The sequence below is a fragment of the Rhipicephalus sanguineus genome, chromosome 1, assembly GCF_013339695.2.
Source record: "Rhipicephalus sanguineus isolate Rsan-2018 chromosome 1, BIME_Rsan_1.4, whole genome shotgun sequence".
In the NCBI taxonomy this organism is placed as follows: Eukaryota; Metazoa; Arthropoda; class Arachnida; order Ixodida; family Ixodidae; genus Rhipicephalus; species Rhipicephalus sanguineus.
Window position 1 is genome coordinate 314,693,230 of NC_051176.1, and position 22,297 is coordinate 314,715,526.

General features: G+C 45.8%; 1 protein-coding gene across 1 annotated transcript in view; it reads right to left on the reverse strand.

Moving 5' to 3' along the window:
- Positions 1–19,645, reverse strand: part of LOC119379450 (receptor expression-enhancing protein 5) — a 478,072-nt gene extending 458,427 nt beyond the window's left edge. Inside the window, exon 1 of the mRNA XM_037648756.2 lies at positions 19,513–19,645. Coding sequence (XP_037504684.1) covers positions 19,513–19,630 — 118 coding nt within the window. The 5' untranslated portion in view covers positions 19,631–19,645. The remainder of the gene's footprint in view (positions 1–19,512) is intronic.
- Between the last annotated feature and the right edge of the window lie 2,652 nt (positions 19,646–22,297).

Sequence of the window (22,297 nt, forward strand, 5' to 3'; positions counted from 1 at the left end):
CCACGACCGGGACAGAGAAGAGCGCTGTGTGCGTGTGTCCCTTTTCTCTGCCCCTGTCGTGGTGCGCTACGCCATACGAATTATGGAAATAAAGATTTGATTGATTGATATCTTACACAGTGAGCCAGGCGGGGCTGGCGCGCGTCGCAGAGGCAGAGCTATTTTTAGTATGGATGGTTGCTATGAGCGAGGCCGAGGCTTGGCCTAAGGACGCCACCTCTCGGTGTGTTGAGGCGTTGACAAAATTGCAATTCTATTTGAAACGCGGCGAATGGGATGGACGCGTAGCAACGACGCGTTGCAAGAGCTAATCGCGGAGGCCACGGTCATGAGGCATTACTTCGCCTTGCCGCTCCTAGACGGCGACACCACCCCGCTGACCAAGAGCACTGTGAGAGGAAAATATGAGATATAAAAAGCGCGTTTGCAAAGCCTCCGGAGTGTGTGACCGTGGCGCAGTGGATAGCGTGCCCGGCATCTGTTGTCGTGGGTTCGACTCCCATTGATGGAACTTCTTCCAAGTTTTTCTTTGCCATCTAATCGTGCGCATTTTTTGACGTCATTTCCGGAACGGAAATACGTCACTGAAGTCTCGGTGGACCCCGGCCTAAAACACGTTTGTGTTAAAAAACAAACAAAACAAGTAAACAAGTGTTGTATTGCTCTGAATGCAATTCCCCGAGACATTGCACACCATGGGTCACCACCATGTTCGACTAAGCTTCTTTGGACAGCACACTTTTTAACGAGGCACCTGTGCGTGAGGCTACCTGCTCGTGAATCAGTGAAGGTTCGCCTTGGAATCTTTAAGCTAACAGTCAATTTTCATTCGTCGAGTTATGCATTACGAGTCTGGTGCATTGCCAAAGACGCGTGTATTCTGCCTACTTTTTTAGGCAAGTAGGTGTGCAAATAAAATATAACACTGTCGTGCCTGTGGTTCTCAGTGCAGTGAGTGAACTAATGTTCTGTGTTGTAGCTGACTTATTTGCTTTGACTTCGCATAAGAAGGGCAAGCGGCGTTCAGTTTCACGTCTTACCGTGGCGCGTAGCGCTGCAAACCTTGGCAGACGTCATCGTGAGTGCCCAGTGCACTTGTCAGCTCGAAATGCTCAAACCTGGTGAGGGGACCTTCATGGTGACAGGGGAGAAATTGACCCTACGCGGCCAATACCAGGTATCCCGCCCTTTTCGTCTTTTAGTGGTCTGGCTACCTGCTCTTGTGTTGTCCTTCTCAGTGACGTCGAAAAGAGAGAGACCCAGGAGAGTGTTGATTCGACGGGGGACACTTGACTCACCTTGCTAGACAATAAAGGAGAGACCGTGTTCGGCCAACCGTGCGGGATAAGGGACCAATGCATGGCCCTGTTCAACCGTCGGCGCCTTTCTGCCACAATAACATTTTCTGCTTTCCTGTGGTAGATACAGGTCGCGCACGCCTTTGCGTGAAATTATTTGAATTTATGTAAAAATTTATTGCGCCTATAATTACAATATTGGAGGCCTAAAACGGTGTTTTACATGCCTATCTTGGGCGCCTAAAACGCGCTTATTAGTGCCTAAAAATGCGGCCTCTATTTATTACAATGTTATAAATGCAGATAGCCAACACTGCAACCACAATTGGCGTTGCCCCGAAACGACTTCAGCTAAGCAGCTTGAAGCACTGGCGTCGCTCCGTGGTAGAATACCTGACTTCCATGCAGAATGCGATGGGTTCGATTCCGGCTCGAGCAATGATTTTTAGCCTTTCCTTCGATCAGGATTTTTCGCTTATTTACAAAGCCGTCACCGTCGCCACCAGCACCATGTCATCTTCCAATGCGGGCTTCTTAACGCTATCGTGTTGGCATTTCCAAAGTCTATTCCCACTGTTCCTGGGCTGTATAGACCGAATCACTTGTGGCGCGTACCCAAATATCACGGGCCGTGTTATGCAGGTATGTGCCACACGTGACTGATAGAAATGGTTTCATGGTGTACGCGACAGGCAAGTCCATGTCGTGACCTATGCATCGTGTTTGTCATACCATAGCCTCCGACAGTGCGCGCAGTCTCGGAGGCCATGATCATACACTTATGTTCTATTGGCCACGAGACCGAACAGAGTCGGCGCCTAGCGGCGAACGGGCGAAACCCCGAAGTGTGGATGCCGGTCAGCCGTGGCCGCTTCAGCAGCATTGTATGCGGTGTGTACTTCGCAAACTTACGATAGAAGTTGACGACGACGGTTTGGTCGACGGTGAGTAACCTGTCAAAATCTTATTTGCTTTTTGCAACGGAAATTCGTAACGTGAATCGCTATATTTCGTAAATGCGTCGATGCGAAAAAGCATTTCGTTGATGCGACTGCACAATATGCGCGTGTCGCCTTTTATCGTGTTGTGAGGCTAATATGCGTTCTCTTTTTCGTTTCCAGTGCCCTCGCTTTGAGCCCCCTTATTAACCATGTTGGGACGGTGTCAGGTGTCTCGTTGAAGGCGACGAGGTCGTTGCAGCGGGCCACATTATTGAATGTAGTGCCATCACATCCGCGTGCTGCTCTGACGGTCCAGTGCACATAAACGCATTCGTGCTGCAATCGGCTTACGAAGGACCTACATCGAGTCGACCTGAAGTTGGCCGGCAATGCGAACATAGCCGAATTGAACTGCACATGCCCTGCAGGGTAGTAGTGCCAGTGTCACACGGCCACTTTTATCGCGATCAGGGCCGATGCGGATCAGCTTCTGCTACACGGTCACTCTTAACAGTGATCCGGCCAGTCGGAATCCCGACGTTCGCGGTCTACGCATCTCGGTCTGACTAACGTATGTGCCAAACTCGATCCGGATAACTGTGGACCTTGCAGAAACGACCATTGTTGATCTATATCGAGAAATCCTATCAGTGTCGGCCTTGATAGCAGTCAAAATTGCCCGTATAATCGGATGTAGTTGGTCGCGGCACGTATCGCGATTTGTTTATATCATACAAGTTGACTTTCCGATTCGGGTTCTGCTAGCCCCTTACTTCACAATAAGGAGAAAGCCTTAGATGCCTCATCAAACTCCGAAATAGACCGTCGGCGGCGTCAACACGAGTGATGCAAAAAATCATCACGCAATGACGTCACAGATAGCCAAGTTTTGTGACGTCATAGTGAGGCCATCACATGACAACGCCGCTTTGCACTGCCTCCGATCCCGGAGGCAGTGCAGTCATCATGACGTCGCGCATCGCCGAATTTTATGTTGTCACATGAAGTGACGGCATGCGATGACGCCATCACGACATCGCCGCTTTGCACTTCCTCCGTTATCGGCGACCAATCACGGAGGCAGTGCCAAACCGGTGAGCTGCAGAAAACTTGCAATCACATGACGACACACAGCGCCGAATTTCGTGACGTCATACGATGACGCCATCACGGCATCGCCGCTCTGCATTGCCTCCGGGATCGGTGGGCCGATCACGGAGGCAGTGCTAAACTAGGTGAGGTGCAGAAAGCTTTCACGGCGTGGGGGGAGGATCAATACATTGACTGAAGTAAAAGAAAGATGGCTTTCGCGTTCGAGTCGTCTGAGGCGAATATATAAAGGACCTTGAGTACTTTAGAGTCAGTGACACGTGGTAAATATTAAATGTAGACTGAACAATAGTTTGCTTACTTTTCCTTTCAGCACATCTCACAGGTGCAAGCACTGTGTTCCTATGATGTTGCACATCAACCAAGTAAGGCAATCAACCCTTCCATCGAGAACAACTCACTCGCCCCAGTCATGGAGGCACAACGCAAAGTACAGTGTGAAACATAGATACGGACCTGCCCACATAACTGAACTACCATGCTGCCCCAAGGTATGATATACTGACTTCTCTGCCAAGCACAATGTCGGACGTGCGTCAGGCCCCAATCTCTTCTGCGAGAACCCTTTAAAGGAGAGACAGCGAGTGACAAAATATATATCAAGATCAGCAGTGGCGATAATCTCGCTCGCGCATTTTCATCGCTTACGTGGCGAGTAAGCGCCCTATCGGAAAAAACAGCTTTTCCAGTGCCTCCCAGTGCCTTTCAGCGCACTGGGTGGCACTGGAAACGCTGTACAGTGTAGCCCAGTGTACTACAGCGCGCTGGGAGGCAGTGGGACAGACTGTACAGCGAGGCCAGTGACACCCAGTGCGCTGAAAGACGCTGGGAATACTGTACCCAGTGGCCCAGTGTCTTACAGCGCACTGGGAGGCACTGGCCACGCTGCACAGTGTCTGCCCGCGCACTGGGAACACTGGCCGCACATTGGAAAAAACGGGGCGCGCTGGGTGGAATTCGTATAGGATTTGGTATTGGGTCGCGAGAAGTCGAAAGAAAAACTTATCGAATATTTTCAAAATATTATTCTATTCTGTGTCTTACACATATTTAGCTTTAGTTTTATAAGCGACGGACGTACGTATACGCTAAAGCAACCATCTTCTCTGAAGTGTGTGATCGAGTGTCGTGAATGTATACATACATATAGTTCATATAACTTCATCGAAAAAACTTATCATTCGAAACGCAATATGGCATTAGTATTAGTCTGACAACATCAACCTACTCTATCGCAGTCAGTCCTTCCATAGGGGATCGTACCGCTGAAAGCCGCACGTCACCGGCAACAGTGAGCCAACGTAACGCTCAATTTCGGCGCTTTTAGCTTCTGATTTTTGTAGTCGAAGGTGCAAATATCGCCTCGCTTGAGTCAGGTATGATCGAAACTACATTTGAACGGTCATTATGTTCTTTGTAATTGAATATCTACGTTCTTCACAGCGATCGTGCCGCACGGAGCACAGCTCTAAGCCTAACGGTTGGTTCGGCTGGGTGAAGTATTGCGGCTGTATAGTACGCGGAAGGTAAACAAAACAACCAGGGCCTGATAATATACCGAATGAGTTTCTCACCCGTTACGCCGAATGGATAACTAAATATCTGTTTATTATATTTAACATGTCCCTAACAAAATCTTCACTGCCTAATGACTGGAAAATGGCACAGGTCATACCAATTCACAAATCGGGTAGTGAAGCTGACGTCGCAAATTATCGACCGATATCCTTAACGAGCACAACCTGTAAAATATTTGAACACATTATTCTTACATATAACTACTTACTTGAAAACGAGAACATTTTGACACCATCTCAGCACGGGTTTCGTAAAGGCCTTTCCACCGTTACGCAACTTACCGAATTAATACATGAATTGTCAACAGCCATTGACCATCAAAAGCAGATTGACCTTATCTCACTCGACTTTTCAACAAAATTTGAGCGGGTTTCGCATCAAAAACTTATAAAAAAATTGCAGGAGACAATAGGTAAAGGACCAATCACAAACTGGATTAGTTCATATCTAACCAAGCGGACGCAGTTTGTGAAAATAAACCAGCAAACATCGGAACTAACGGAAGTTACCTCAGGTGTACCACAGGGCAGCGTCTTAGCTCCTATTCTATTTCTGATTTTTATTAACGATTTGCCCCAATCCATCGGAATCAGCATAAAGCTTTTCGCAGATGATTGTATTATATACATAGAAATTAACTCTCCTTCAGATCATATGGTCCTCAGCAATGCTCTACTATCTGTGTCAGATTGGTGCACGAAATGGCAGATGACATTAAACGTAAAAAAATCAGCCTTGTTAAGAATCACCCGTAAACAAAACATTTCACATTTTGACTACACTATTGGCAACACGCTACTGACTTCCCTCAAACAGCATAAGTATCTTGGATTAGTTATTTCTAGTGACCTTAGATGGGACGCACATGTTAACTATGTTACTTCTTCAGCCTTAAAAAGATTATTTTTCCTTTAAAGACGACTGCGATCAGCACCACCTCAAACAAAACCCTTAGCCTATAAAACCTTTATTCGACCTACAATAGAATACGCTAACTTAGTCTGGTTCCCTGCCACAAATAACTTGCCTAAAAGCTAGAAAGTGTACAAAGAAAGGCGGTTAGGTTTATATACAACAAATACAGTTTGCTCGATTCACCCACTGAATTAATCGCAAGAGCTGGGCTACTAACATTACGAAATCGCGCTAAACTCTCACGCCTAAAAATGCTCTTCCAACTTATTCATAAACAGCTAAACATCGACAGCTCTAGGTTCATATCCATTTCGGACACCAGATAGTCTCGCCACAAACATCGATTAACTTAAGAGGAATACCATTTTAACAGCAACTGCTTCAGGTATTCTTCCCACAGTCAATTAGAGAATGGAATAGGTTACCCGGCTGTATAACCAATAGTAATGACTTGAATACTTTTTTGACATTGCTTGATAACCATATTCGTGCCACCCATAGCAAAATTGATGTTGTTTTTTCTCTCCTTTACTTGTAAAAATTCTTGAGTTCCTTTTGATTATGATAATTGTATCAGTGCCATACGCAGTGAATTTTTTTTCATGTTTATTAGTGCCATTTTTGCATGTTATTGAAACGGTCCACTATGTACCAAATCTGAGTTCTAAATGTTTTTCACCACATTGCTTATGCTCCCATATAATCCCTGTGATATCGTATAAGAATTATAGTCATACACTTTCACTTTTTCAATGTAAGTGTATCTCTTCTATCTTTTGGTTGCCCTCCTGCAATAGTCCCCATTGGGACTGGCAGTATGTAAAAATAAATAAATAAATAAATAACTAAATAAATAAATAAATAAATAAATAAAAAGGACAGAAAATATGTCCAAACGGGTGACGAAAACTACAGCGTTCAGTGTGCAGTTCAGATGCACATTGTTTTCTACATAGGTATGACTACTCAGCGAGTCAGTGCGATTGCCACAACACATGTGTGATTGCGCTAATATTTCTTGCGGCAAAACGTGCCAGATAGACGTTCAACTAACTACTATCTTCTATTAGGTTCTCGCAAGCACAGAGACTGAAATCTGCGTTTCTAAACCAGAAAAATGAAAATACTGGCTACCGGAAGTAGTTATACCATGAAGAAAAAAGGTCACAGTTTCGCCGCAACGGCGAAGCAATGAATGCGATAGCAATAAATTGGAATGTAACGCGAAGAACGGAAAGCAGCTCGAAATTCCCAGCGCGTCGCTCGAGCCCAAAGGACGCACGAAAAGAACGCACACAGGACGAGCTCGAACTATCATGCGTCACAGCTAGACACTTGAAGCGCACTGCTCAAACATAAAGCAGGACGCACGAAACGAACGAACAGATACACACCGGACGAGCTCGAACTGTCACAGTTGTTACTTATTTCTGTTTGAACAGCGCGCTCCATTCGCAAACGCGGCCGCTGCAGCCAGCGAAGTGACCTTCGTATGCTCTGTGACTTCAGCGCGGACATCGCGGGGAAAGCGCAAGACATACAACCCCCCGCTCCACCGCCCGGCCGCCCCCTTCTTTCCTCGAGATAAGCGCCCGAAGGCAACCACGCCCTGTAGGGCAAAGAGCAACGGAGTTCGCAGGAGCGGGGGCGACGATCTTTAAAGCGCGTCACGCGCGCACTTCGCGCCATCTATGTGGTGACTAAGAAAGCATGCTGAAGTAAATGGTGTATATAAATATCTGGTGTATATAAATAAATATAAATGGCGTATATAAATATTACGATAAATATCTCGCCGTTAGCAGGCTGAAAGACGTTCGTGGCCTAACCATCTAACGCCGCGCGCTGCGAAGCGAGAGGTCGCCCGTTCGATACCGCGCGTCGGAAAGTTTTTCTGAATTATTTTTCTTTGTGGCTTATATATATATATATATATATATATATATATATATATATATATATATATATATATATATATATATATACAATGTGGGCATGACCACAATTTTTAAACACAATTTAAAAACCCGATTTTGGTCTTCCCAGTGTGCAGCGCGCCAGCGTGCCTCGTGCAGCGTGCCAGCGTCCCAGTACCCAGCGCCACACTGGTCCAATAATCATGTATGACACTGGGACAGTGCCACTGGGCTTTCCAATAGGCAGGGCTCACAAAACGATACTCTTTACTATGCACCAGATCATGCACACACACTTGCCACGTTTCGGTGCTCGTATTTACCCTACGGAACCCTAAGATGTGTTCTGTTAGCTCTGTAAACACAACGCGCAATATGCGCAAACTCTAATAGGGTTCGGGGACACTCGTTTAAACACACTCGCAGGTTAACATTGCATTCGAAGCGCAGATGGTACACGAAGGACAATAAATTTCGTGAATTGATTTTCTTATTTTTCCTCGACTGATTCTCGATTAATTTTCTTGCGTAAGTGTACGACAATCAAAGCACAGGAGAATCATGACTGGCAGCCCTGGCGAAGTTTACCCGAGCGTTCGCTTACTGTAACCGTCTCCACGCTCGTTGCGTACAGCAACAACGAGCACAAATACACACAGTACCGAACATATCGCTCACTACTTCCCATTCTTTCTCGTCCGCGAACGCTTGAATGCACCGTTGTCGAACTGCTTGCTGCACACCATCGCGTACTTGGAGAGCGTCTTGCCGTTACGAAGCCTAACGAGCCAAACTCGACGACGTTCCGCGTCGGTGGGAGAGAAATGGAAGCTTATCCCTGGCTCTGTAAAGAATGTACGGCATTGTGGCACCGAACAAAACCTCACCATGGAAAACGAAGAGTTCTCGGATACGGAACACAGAATCACGTTGTGAAAACAGCAGCCCTGCACACTTCCACGCACCGCACGAAACCCGTATTCACACTAACGGGGCGACGGTGCTTCCACCTATAGGTCGATCTCGCCACCAATAATGCCAACTTTGGTATATCTACCAAGCTAAGGAGATAACCATGAGAGCGCCCAGACGTAGATAGATAGATAGATAGATAGATAGATAGATAGATAGATAGATAGATAGATAGATAGATAGATAGATAGATAGATAGATAGATAGATAGATAGATAGATAGATAGATAGATAGATAGATAGATAGATAGATAGATAGATAGATAGATAGATAGATAGATAGATAGATAGATAGATAGATAGATAGATAGATAGATAGATCAAAGCTGGCACGCAGGCAGTACAAACCACAGTATGCGGAAAATTGGGCAAACTGCGCGGAATCAAATTGAAGCGCGATGGCTCGGGAAAGGCAACGAAACATATAATGCCCACATTCATGACCTAGTGCCTTGCCCGAGACTAGAGCGTACTAGAACAGGGGAATGCTCGGAACGAGCATGGAAAAGTGAAGCCCAAACAGGGTCAATCCACTTGTGGCGCTGCGATCGGTAGTCTGCAATGTGTCGTCGTTTAAGTGCTCGTTCACACAGCCGTGAAACCACCCGTCGCGTCACCGTCACGTCAAAAAAACGTACAGCAGACGCGACGTAGCAGTGTACGAACAGACGACGGCGGTTGCAGCGTCGACAGCAGCACGTTTTTGTGCAGTGTTGACTGACTGATGCACCAAAATAGGAATTGTCCCCGCAGCTCAAATGGTTCGCTGGCGCTCTCCCGACTCCACTGGGCTATCCTCCTCGCACCACAAACACACACACACAAAAACAACCAGTTGTCTCCCCGTTTTATGGCCCATTCAGTCAGGCGCGCGTACAGTGTTCCAAGGCCACGGACCCGGGGACCGTATGCTAGACGCGTGGCTCTTAGAACTCGGAACTCCAAACGTAAACTTCTGATTGGTCCGTTTTCTTGGGGTGGGGCTCCGTCCCCGTGCCGGCGACGGAAGCGTAGAGCACTGCTCTACGACGCCGTCAACCGTTTTTCCGGAGAAAACGTCTCGAAAACCCTCTCCCGTGACGGGAATCGGCGCCGTGACGTTGACGTGACGGAGCGTTTGACGGCTGTGTGAACGAGCCCTAAGAGTTGCGGGCGGCTACGCCGGAATGGTGCAGGGGTAGAATACCCTTTTCCCACTCAAAAGGCCCGTGTTCGAATCACGGCTGTAGATGGCGGGTTTTTGTTCTTATTGCAACCTTTTATAGCTGCATTGGTTTTCTTTTACTGCGATAGCAATTATATGGACAGGGTCGGCTGGTTTTTAGGGGCGAAGCTCCTTAAGGCGGCACCCGTTCGTCCCTCGTAGTCGTAGTCGTAGTCCGTAACCAGTCTTACGCTTTGACCTCCAAGGTGGTGCCGGCGGGAGATTTTTCCTGTGCGTTGTTGAACAATAAAAAATTCGCAGCGGTAGCTAAAAGCCGACTTCTTCTGTCTCTCATTCCCATTAGCAGCCATTCTTTATCTCCAAGGTAGTGCCTGGTGAGATTTCTCCTGTGCGTGATTAATCAATAACAATTTTGTTCAAAACGCTGTTGATTGATGAAATAAACCAACGAAAGACGCCAGATGTTTTGTAAAAGCAAAACGGAAGAACGCCAGATGTTTCTAAAGCAAGAGGAAAAGACGCCAGCTGCTTAACGAAAGACGCCAGATGTTTTCTAAAGCAATGGTTTTCTAAACAATGAAAATTCACAGCGTACATGTAAAATTGAAGTGAGCTGCAAGTCGTCATAACTCATCGAACCTTTAGTATAAACGCGCCCTATCTCACGTCGGTGATGATGTACTGGGCAGAATTCACGGAAGATTCACGGTTTACCGATGAACCTCCGCAGCTTCGCCCACTCATCATCATTCACTCCGTGGATATGCTGTGATTTTTTTGTCCGCCGCCGCCGCCGTCATGCACCGTATATGTATGTATATATATATATATATATATATATATATATATATATATATATATATATATATATATATATATATATATATATATATTTATTTATATAAACGCCCCAAAGAAAAATAATTCAGAAAAATGCTTCCGAAGCGCGGAATCCATAGAGTTTCTTACAATAATACCTAGAGGGGAATCTGGCGCTAGTGTCTACGCGGGCTCCTTGAGACGCGCTTCAACCACCATGGGAATGATGGGAAGTACAGGCTTCGGATTTGCTTCGGATGGATTAGGTTCTTGAGATTCGCAACGCTTGTTTGCCGAGTGTAAAACAAGGTGATATGAAGTTAATTCCAATTAAAACTTGCTTCATTCTTTTGTATGTAAAACTTCTTGCAAAAAGTTTGCGTGATCGTGAGATGGAACTGAAACCTGGACAAATTCAACCACCAGGGTATGCATTGCTCTGCAATTGTGTTCCAGATTTGGCATCACCAAATAATGAATTATTTTTGTACAACACTTGAAAAGAAACACGCTTGTTTTTACCTCGAAAGTACGCATTATCTATTTGTGGAAATAACAGTACTGTATTGAGTGAGAAACACTTAATGTATTGTCTGCTGCGATGCCAGGTGCGTCTGTTCAAGTGGTCTGCCTCCAACGCATCTCTCGTTTTGTTGTGAAGTCGAGTCTAAGGAGCGCGACGGTGCGTCTACTTAGCTTCGCCGTCGTTTTGCAGCTGATTTGAACGAGTTTTGGTAAGACGCGCTTATCAAACAAACGTGAACTCGATGCAGTTTGCTGCACTGACATGGGACGCTACATCTGTGCGCAGCGGTGAGTGCACGACGCTTTGCTAAAACTGTCAAATACAACCTGTAAAGCTGCAGCGTCGCAGCAAAGCAAGAGATCTAGCGGGCTTCAGTCTCTTTGAACAACAAAGGCGCTGCTTGAATGCTTTGAAACGCACCCCACTACCCACGCCTCGCGAAGAACGAAACTGAAACTGTAGAAAAAGATCCGTAGAAAGTTCGCTAGCTAACGCTATCCAATCCGAAGCCTGTACTTCCCATCATTCCCATGGTGGTTGAACGATCGCAGCGCCAGTTTCCTCTCTAGGGTATTGTATGAAACTCTATGGCGGACTCGAACCAGGGACCTGTCGCTCCGCAGCGCTGGGCGGTAATCACTCCGCCACGAGACGCAGACCCTCCAGGTAGTTAACGGCGAGCGTCATATACCCACCCTTTACCGCTGGCCGGACTCAGAGACTGCAGGCGCTTATAAGCGTTTCTTCATTACCAGCGAGATGGCGCGATGTGCGCTGGGCGCGCTTTGAAGGTCGTCGCCCCGCTCCTGCGAACACCGATGCTCTGTTTTTTTTTTTTTTCTTAAAACTAGCTTCAGCTGCTACCTGTTGCTTGAAACATTAACGCAAAATGTGAAGTAAAATAGAAGAAATGTGACAATGAGCGTAGTTACTTGCAGCGCCACCGCCAGGGTTTCAACAAAAACGTAAAGTGTGGCTTCCGAGATTTTTGCGAATATGAGACTCGAAGCGAGATTTCACATTTTACGCTACGTTTTGCAGCAATACGTAGCAACAGAAGCTAGTTTTAAGAAACAAAGGAAAACCAATACAGCTATAAAAGGTGACACTAAGAATAAAAACCCACCTGCTACGTACAGCTGCGATTCGAACCCGGGCCTTTTGAGTGGTAAGTGGCCATTCTACTCCTGCACCATTTTGGCGGAGCCGCGCGCAACTCTTAAAACGACGAGACATTGCAGACTACCGATCGCAGCGCCACAAGCGGATTTACTTTTTGTACGTTGGTGATGCGGCCGTCCTGAGCACACTAACTTGGACAAGGACGCGTTCCCGGCTTCAATTGCGAGAAGGCTAGAATCAGCAGCGGGTCGGCGTGACCGTACATATCTCGGTGTTGCGCAGTTGGGTGTCTCCGCTTATGCAGTTTCTCCTCGTGTATCTGCTGGAACAACGGCTGGGAAAGTTGCAACTATTTATTTTCAGTGTTTTGCGCGCATAACTTGAATTCCGTACGAAATTAAAACCTCAGGACACGGGCAAAATGGAATTAATTCTACAAGTGGCGAACCAATGTGTACGTTTTCGATGCAGTCTTTTCGCTCGCTCTCCACTTTTCAAGGGCGCCTCTCTGCAGAGCGTTTCCCGTGCAAGCACCAACTGAAGAGAAACCAGCAGTGGACAAAGCAGCTGGTCTGCACGTCGTGAGAGCAGGCATCACGAAGAGATCGCAATAAAGCTTCCTTAGCTCGCGGAGAGTTGTGTTGCCTGAAGCAGAGCTTGAAATCTAAAAACTGGGATGAAACTGGATAGGTGAAAGTGAGACCCATATCAATCCTAGTACTATTAGCTGTGTTAGACCGTTTCTTCAGGTCCACAAGAAAGTCATCCACGTATCTAAACACCTTCACACCATCGTCACGAAAAGCAATAAACAAGTCACGGTAAAAAAAGCACCTTATCTCCCAAGAGTTCTGCCGAGCCGGAAGACATGCTTTTGGGCGAGCAAGAAAGCACCATGGCGCTTCTTCTGCATAGTGTGATTATTTGGGAATTATCCACCCGTATATACCTCACGCAGGGCACGTGACCAGAGGAGGAGTGAATATAAGGAAATGATGGTGACATTAATTGGAGACTCACATGTGACAAACGTGGGCCCGAAAGAGTGGGTAACAGGAAGCGCACACTTGGCAGGCGGCAACTCACGTGACGTGAGGCGTTCGCCGAAACGCCATCGCCTGAGCCCGCAAGTGACGTGACCCAATCAAGTGTAAGCGCGCGTACTTCACATCTAGCGGGGAAATTACGGCACCATATGGAACAGAGCTAAAAGCGAACGGAAAAACATGTACAAAAAAGCACACACATACACAGGCGCTACTTCCAACAAATTTATTGTTGCGATACCGTCGCTACTTATAGCATCACACAATCAGGCCACAGTTCGAAGCCACTAAGAGTTGGCACTTTCAAAATGGTTTTGTCACCCCGAAAGAATCCTTTTGTCCGAGCAATTGACGGCATTCCCCCCATCTTTTAGGGGCGAAGCTCCTTAAAGCGGCACCCGTTCGTCCCCGTCGTAGTGCGTAACCAGTCTTAACGCTAGTACCAGATCTTGACCGCCAAGGTGGTGCCGGTGGGACATTTCTCCTGTGCGTTGTTGAACAATAAAAAATTCGCAGCGTGCGCGTTAACTAAAAGCCGAATTCTTCTGTCTCTCATTCCCCATTAGCAGCCATTGGCATGTTCCAGTAGGAAACGTTAGTAGAAATAGAAGTGTAAGTGTTAGCTAAAAGACGACTTCTTCTGTCTCTCATTCCCATTAGCAGCCATTGTTTACCTCCAAGGTAGTGCCTGGTGAGATTTCTCCTGTGCGTGATTAAACAATAAAAATTTTGTTCAAAACGCCGTTGATTGATGAAATGAAGCAACGAAAGACGCCGGATGTTTTCTAAAAGCAAAACGAAAAGACGCCAGATGTTTCTAAAGCAAAACGAAAAGACGCCAGCTGCTTAACGAAAGACGCCAGATGTTTTCTAAAGCAATGGTTTTCTAAACAATGAAAATTCACAGCGTACATGTAAAATTAAAGTGAGCTGCAAGTCGTCATAACTCTCATCGAACCTTTAGTATAAACGCGCCCGATCTCACGTCGGTGATGATGTACTGGGCAGAATTCACGGAAGATTCACGGTTTACCGATGAACCTCCGCAGCTTCGCCCACTCATCATCATGCTGTGATTTTTTTGTGCCTGCATCATCGCCCTTGATTTCTGCATACAATTCTGCACGTGTCTAACAACGGAACGCATCTCTAAAAACCCACGTTCTTGACATTATAACAGTGCTAACGTAAGCGCTGTAAACAAATAAAGAAAGTAGTCAAAGGCCTTCCTGGCTAAGGCGTACCCAGAGGCCTTCCCAGAACCTGGTCGAGGTGAGGTCGGTGTACTCCTCTTCTGCCCCTTAGCAAAAAAACTAGTGGGTTCGAACCGGGTACCATTGTGCCAACGCTTTTATTTTTTGTCACACTCCTGCAGACGGTTAAAGGGCGCCCAAGAAGCGCCTGTAGGAGCAAGAGGTATTTAATGGGAAACCGCAAGTGATTCCTTACATGCACAGGGTTACGCATCGCCTGAAGCAGGCTGCAAACCACCACGGCGTGAGAATTGTCTTCCGCAACAAAAAAAAAATCACAGCATATCCACGGAGTGAATGATGATGAGTGGGCGAAGCTGCGGAGGTTCATCGGTAAACCGTGAATCTTCCGTGAATTCTGCCCAGTGCATCATCACCGACGTGAGATCGGGCGCGTTTATACTAAAGGTTCGATGAGTTATGACGACTTGCAGCTCACTTTAATTTTACATGTACGCTGTGAATGTTCATTGTGTAGAAAACCATTGCTTCAGAAAACATCTGGCGTCTTTCGTTAAGCAGCTGGCGTCTTTTCGTTTTGCTTTAGAAACATCTGGCGTTCTTTCGTCTTGCTTTTACAAAACATCTGGCGTCTTTCGTTGGTTTATTTCATCAATCAACGGCGTTTTGAACAAAATTTTTATTGTTTAATCACGCACAGGAGAAATCTCACCAGGCACTACCTTGTAGGTAAACAATGGCTGCTAATGGGAATGAGAGACAGAAGAAGTCGGCTTTTAGCTAACACTTACACTTCTACTTCTACTAACGTTTCCTACTGGAACATGCCAATGGCTGCTAATGGGGAATGAGAGACAGAAGAATTCGGCTTTTAGTTAACGCGCACGCTGCGAATTTTTTATTGTTCAACAACGCACAGGAAAAATCTCCCACCGGCACAACCTTGGAGGTCAAAGCGTAAGACTGGTTACGCACTACGACTACTACTACGAGGGACGAACGGGTGCCACCTTAAGGAGCTTCGCCCCTAAAACTTGGGCGGCTGTGTCTGGCGATAAACGCACCGGCTGCTGCGTATAAAAGCATGAGAATACATCTGCGCCGTAGGATGAGGTCCCGTGTGGAAAATCCTACGTAACTGACTACCAAAAATATGCCAATGGCTCGTCTGCAGATGTGACGCAATTTCATCTTACTGAGATATTGGGGCAAGGGGAGAGTTTGGAAGCACATTTTTTTCAAAAGTGCGCCTGCATGATGCATGCTTATCACTCTATAAGATTGGGCATTTCGTTTAGATTGATCGCGCATCGCTAATAAGGACCTCTTGAAGGCTGGTTCATTATATCAAGAAAATTAAATGCGCGAAATCTTCACGTGTATCTTCTTTTTGTGCTTTTTCAAGTGCATTCAGTCTCCTCGATATCCTACGTTGAAATAAATAGTTGGACGCTCAATCTGTTGTGTCTTCATTTCGCACCGTCGACAATTGGTTTCACCAATGCGCCAACTAAGATATATGCCTCTATATGCCTCTGGGGCCCGGCGCCATCTTGCGAGCGATCTGCAAAGCCAAGTTTGAAGGCTGACAACTTGTTGCACGCGCCAATGGGGCAGTTTCGGCATGTTGGTGATCCATTTTGAAAAAAGATGGCGGTCTGTGTGTGCCTTCCTTAGTTGAAGCCAGTGCCAGCATGTTTCTGCACGTGACAGCGCTCCAGCGAAAGGCCCACATCCACACGTCCCAAAATGATTAGAGAGACGCCGCAGTGGAGGGCTCCGGAAATCACCTGGGCTTCTTTAACGTGTGCCTAAATCTGAGCACATGGACATTTCGCCTCCATCGAAATCCAGCCGCCGTAGCCAACCTCATCGAGTGATGTTATCGCATTAATTAAACGCGACTAAACTACGTAGCTGGTGTCGTCAGGTGTTGAAACGTTGTTGGTAAGCCGCGTGCATCGCCACAGGGCAGTGTGCATATCGACAAATGGCCCAGTCAGAAAGTAAAATTTTATTCGCGCTCACTCTTGCTGAAATTTCATCTCGAATTATTTTACACAATCAGTGAAGATTGTAACATGAATAAACTAGTTGGAGAATTTGAAAAAATAATCAAGATCACCGCTTCCTATCGGTGAAAATCAAAACAGTCGCAGCACCATTCAAATAACTAGAGTCAATAACTAGAGTCATATCAGCCAAAGAGGATCTAAAAACAAATCCGGCCAAAGACTAGTTCGGCACTACGAAGAATTTTCGCCCTTCTGTCATGCCTATTTATTTACTACCAATAGTGAAAGAGTAAACACTCTACAACACAGGAATATTCCGAAACTATTCTAGGGTGTTTCGATAATAAATTTCAATTAAAGTCAGACACGACAAAATGCAGAGGCTTGGCGCAAAGCATCGCCTCCACCTCAAGCAGACATCGCATGTTATTCGTGCCGTGAAATATTGGTTGTAAATCCCGAATAAATACGGTTCCACAAATTGCTTGTTGCGCGTCATTTTTGACACCGCGCTTTAAAAGGTAAAGTAGGCAACTCGAGCAAACAACGATTGCCGATTAAAACAACTCTCTGTAGTTTATAAATAACGCAGAGATCTGCCATAATAGACGCACGGCTTCAAACTGTCGCCCCGCTACGGCGAACGATGATTCACCATTCGGCCCCTTTTCCGTTTCTTTAAGCGGCTATAACATAGCACGACAGAAGCATGTCCTGAATGGTCAAAAAAGAATCATGTGATTTTATTTTATTTATTTATTTAGAATATCCAATGGAATTAATGAGGGGAGTGTGTAAAAATGCACATCGTCGCAAATAAGTCACGAACAGGTCGCGATAAGTTTTAAAGAAATCGCAATAATTCATAAATAAAACCCGGATAGATTAGTTACACAAGTACTAAAAACTAAACACAATACATGGCTAAAATGCAAAATTCGGTGTATAGATATGCTTTAAGTAATAATGATGTGTAAGGTTTATTTAAAGGGATTAGTATCCTTGACGGAGACCGCATCTCCTGCGTGTGGTACGAATGAGTGAACGAGGATCGGCAAGATGGATATGTTGGTGATCTGATGTAATGCCGTAAAAGAGCTGGTGTCGGTATATCTAGAGTTACTGTATACGCTACCTTCGAGGTATACCGTCTGGAAAAGAACCGCTAGGCTAAGGCGTCTGTATGTAAGCATATCTCTTAAAAGGCATAACGCTACCTCACTACAAACACATTTCGTGCGGTGTGTGCCAACGGGTTGGAATGAATCATGAGTCGAATTATACCGACGAACGTGTGCACTCATCGTGAACCAGCCAGACGCGCCGACGAGGACACCCCCACGGTCATTTTGTTTAAAGCGTCACTTGCTTTGACAGTGCATATTTGGGCCTTGATGGTACAGCCGTCATTTTTATGAAAGGGAACACGCGAACGCGTGGCAGATAGCCTCGCGCCGCCTATGTGGCGCGGTGCAGGGGCAAAATACGAAAATAAAAGGAGACGTTCCCGACTACTGCCTACACTCCCGTCACGAACGTGTCTTTATTTTACGCTTTCTTCTTGATGTTCTGTTGGGGCATTTCAGCGAGCAATGATTGCTTTCGATAAGGATTGTTGCTATCGCAGCTTCGGAAGCATTCGCGAGAAACGAAAAGCAAAACAAATGTTGGCAAAGATCAGACTAGCGTAACAAAATAAAGCGATAAAAAAGAAGGAAAACCGCAAGAAGGGGTGCAGGCAATACACAGAACGGCACCGCTCTCTCCTTTAAGTTTTCACATTTCGCCACAGCGCCGCGCCACATGTACTGTACGAGGCTATTCGCCACGCACTCGCGTGTTCCCTTTCATAAAAATGACGGCTGCACAGAGCGGGTGAAAGAAAAAATTGGTCATTGACAAGGTTGGTGAGCCACAGATTCGGCCCTGCCTTAACTAATCGCGGCGTGAGGAGCCCGGCAGGAGTACGAAATAAGAGGTCACATTCAAGTGAACTGTCGTCAAGCGGTTTTTCACGATTGTCCAGTACAGCAGTGCACTTACCAGGGTCAGCAGCATTCAGTAAGCTAGGCCGCCATAGCCCTCGCTTTTAAAGAAGACAGAAGATGCACTGACAGTGTGCAAACGAGATATGAAGCGGCCGAGTGCGTGCTGAAAGTTTATAGAAACGTGCACGATTTGAGGCTTGCAATCCTACAGGCGCGGCAGCGAAGGCGCAGCTCTGAACATGGCTTTCGTGCAAAGCGCTGCACGTGTCGAATAGGGGTGCGCTCTGCTCCCCAAGGGAAACACATTTAGTAACGCCGCGCCAATGATTACGTATACAACTCCGGTACGGGTTCCCATACGGGTTCCCATAACTGCAAACAAACGTTCACATCTTCCATGTGACCGGATCAGGTGATGCTGAAAGAACTTGATTAAAAGTGCATGACACGCCACGTGAGTGAAAGGCAATTGATGCGGGGCTCCATTATGTTCTTCAATCGGTGTGCATGCATTACGTAGTTTTCTTGTAAATAAATCTTGTTGCTACCACTTTTCAATACGACAGCGTAATGTAGAATATATTTACGCTAGCATGGCTGGATTAGTTGTGTACAGCACAAATTCAGGCGTCCGTAAATCGCAAATAAAGCAGAAGCTGTGAACGGAGCAATATGATAGTAAGAACCGTACTTGCATTGGTATGGTTTAACAATCAAGAGGACAGCGATGGCGTTATTGTCATGTAAGCCGCTATGCTGGCCATCCGAGCTGATTCCTACGCGCTGTAGACGTGGTGCCAGTGGTATTACAATTGTTTTTTTTATTATTATTATCCACGCACTACGATATCGTATGCATGCGCACAAAAGCGGTGTCACTCGCTCACCGTAGACGAGCTGCTCCCGCTTGACCCTGGTCTTGCGCTCGACGTTGTCGAGGGCGTCGCCGATGACTCCGCGCTCCCGCAGCACGCGACCGAGTTCCTCGTTCATCTCCTGGGCCATGCTGATGCGTCGTCGTCCGCTGGCCTCGGCTGCTGCCCGGTCCGCTGTGGAACGTCACGTGAGGCTCGCGGCGCGCGGCTCCCACCTCGTCTTCTTCCTTCCGAGTATTCTTGGCCTGAAACAAGGCGCATAAAGAGCCGGCAACCCTCGATTCCTGCAAAACTCGAGCCCTGCATGCAAAGAGGCAGGCTAAACAAAACACGGCATCATTCCCGTAGCAATTACTGGCACGCCACCGCACGAGGATAACACCGTCATCGGGGGTGGCGCTGATTGCTAATCGCATGGTTTAAAAAAAAAAAACGTTCATTTGAAAGCAGCAACAGCCTCCTTTTTGAAAGACAGAAAGTTTTATTGCTCTCAATCTGGTATATCTTCTTTAAATTATAAACAAACTAGAGGTCTTCCCCAAGGATCGGTATTGTCTCCATTACTATTTAATATTTTATTAAGTACCATTCCTATTCAACAGGGCGTACAGGTATATGTATACGCCGACGATATTGCATTTTTTGCTACAGCTGCAGATATACATACATTGTATCAAAACTTACAGATGTATATGAACACTCTTGAAACGTGGTTGGAAGGCATTAATTTGTCCTTGAACATTAGAAAAAGCGCAATTGTAATTTTCCCGCTCAGCGTTCCCGTTCAAATTTCGTTGCTTTATCGCCAAGACGTTATCCCGCAGGTGGAATCTATTAAGTATTTAGGGGTTATACTGAAAAACTTAATTGGGGTCCGGATATCGAAACTATGGCAGCTAAAGGAGCTCGTGCGGTAGGGATGCTTCGTAGGCTCAGCAATAAGCGGACAGGATTACGACGTGATGTGCTTCTTATGATTTATTGCATGTATATTCGCCCGATATTGGAGTTCGGCTGCGTCTTGTTTTCTGGGGCACCTGCCTACAAACTTCGGCCATTAGTTCTTCTAGAACGCGAATCACTACGTTTATGTCTTGGGCTTCCTAAATTTGTTGCGAATAATATTTTATACAAAGAAGCGCGCCTGCCTTCTCTTCTTACACGCTTTCACATCCTGACAGTACGTACCTTCCTAAAGATATATGCATTACCCCTGAGGAGGTCGCAGTATGTTTTCATTAATCAGCCGATGTCATTTTTTAGCCATCAGTGGTCTCGATTACGGTGTCCACAAGTCATTTTCGCACAAAAACTCTTGGCATCATTACAAGTAAACCTTCGTGAAGTACTTGTGTCGAACAGATCTGTGCACCCAATTAGAATACAATTCGACGACATATTTCCTAAGAAATGCAAAGACTTACCTAATAGATACGTACAGGCCATTTTGGAAGACCATTTGTCAAACTTAGATACAAACATCGTAATAGCTACTGATGCTTCAGTTTGTGAAGAAAAGGCAGGAGTGGGAATTACATCATTATCTTTGGATTGGTCTTTCTCAATTCGTTTGCCTGATTTTACACCTATTTATCAAGCGGAATTACTTGCAATCATCCTAGCTTTACGTAAATTACCCTTATCTATAACAGAAGTAGTCATTTTAACAGACTGTCTGTCTGTTTGTTCTTCATTGACGGCACCTAACATGTCATGTACCTTAGAAGTATTTTATTCTCTTGTCCCAAGACATTTACGTTTTATTCGCTTGGTGTGGGTACCAGGTCACAAAGGTTTAACCCTCAATGAATGTGCGGACGCGCTTGCAGTTGCATCACGCGATGGTCCCATAATTTCTATTTTACCGACGTTGGCCTTTGTCTCTTCGGCGCGATTTGAACAGTTTGCCACGTCGGTTGACATTGGTAAATCTCCTTTGTCAGCATCCGAATTCCTTCACCTTGACTTTTCGTGGAAAAATCGATGGTGCTCCAGCAGAAGGGCAGAAATCTCTATCACCAGACTACGATGCCGAGTTCCCCCACTGAACTTTTACCTGCACAGGTCTGGTCTGTCTCAGTCACGTTTATGCCACCACTGCAACGAGAGTGAATCTCTGCACCACTTCTTTATAGCATGCAGATTGTACAAAAATCAAAGGAAAAGACTGCTAGAGGAACCCCTCCGAAGGATGGGATTAAATTTATCCCTTCCGATGGTTCTTTCCTTTGGGGCAATTGAATTGGGCCACAGCCACAGGAACGTTTTCGAAGCCGTATGCGATTTTCTACGGGAGACAAAGCGAATTGCTTATTAGGTTATTTAATTTCATTTTATTTTTCATTCATACTGGCTTCAAAATATATATATATATATATATATATATATATATATATATATATATATATATATATATATTTGTTAATGTTTTTTCTAGCCTTGAATATTAGTGTGAGTTTTTCCTTACATTTCCTTATTATAAACATATTTGAAATGTAAAACAATTTTATCTAAAAAATAAGGTGCCGCCCGTTTCATGGCCGATCCCCCACAGTGGGTTGCGCCAGGTTGACATGGTCCAACCAACCAACCAACCAACAGCCTTTATCGAATACATATCCTTCGGTGTTGAAAGAGCGAGGAGAGGAACCGGCGGACAACTACTTTTCGATAACTGGAGGCCCGACTTCTCGTCTACAACGCGGCACTGAGTCTTTTATTACGAAATTCCTGTTGTTCTTGGCAGAAACACTACTTCGACAACCTGGCTCCTTGTGTGAGTACACGTTTCTTGCAA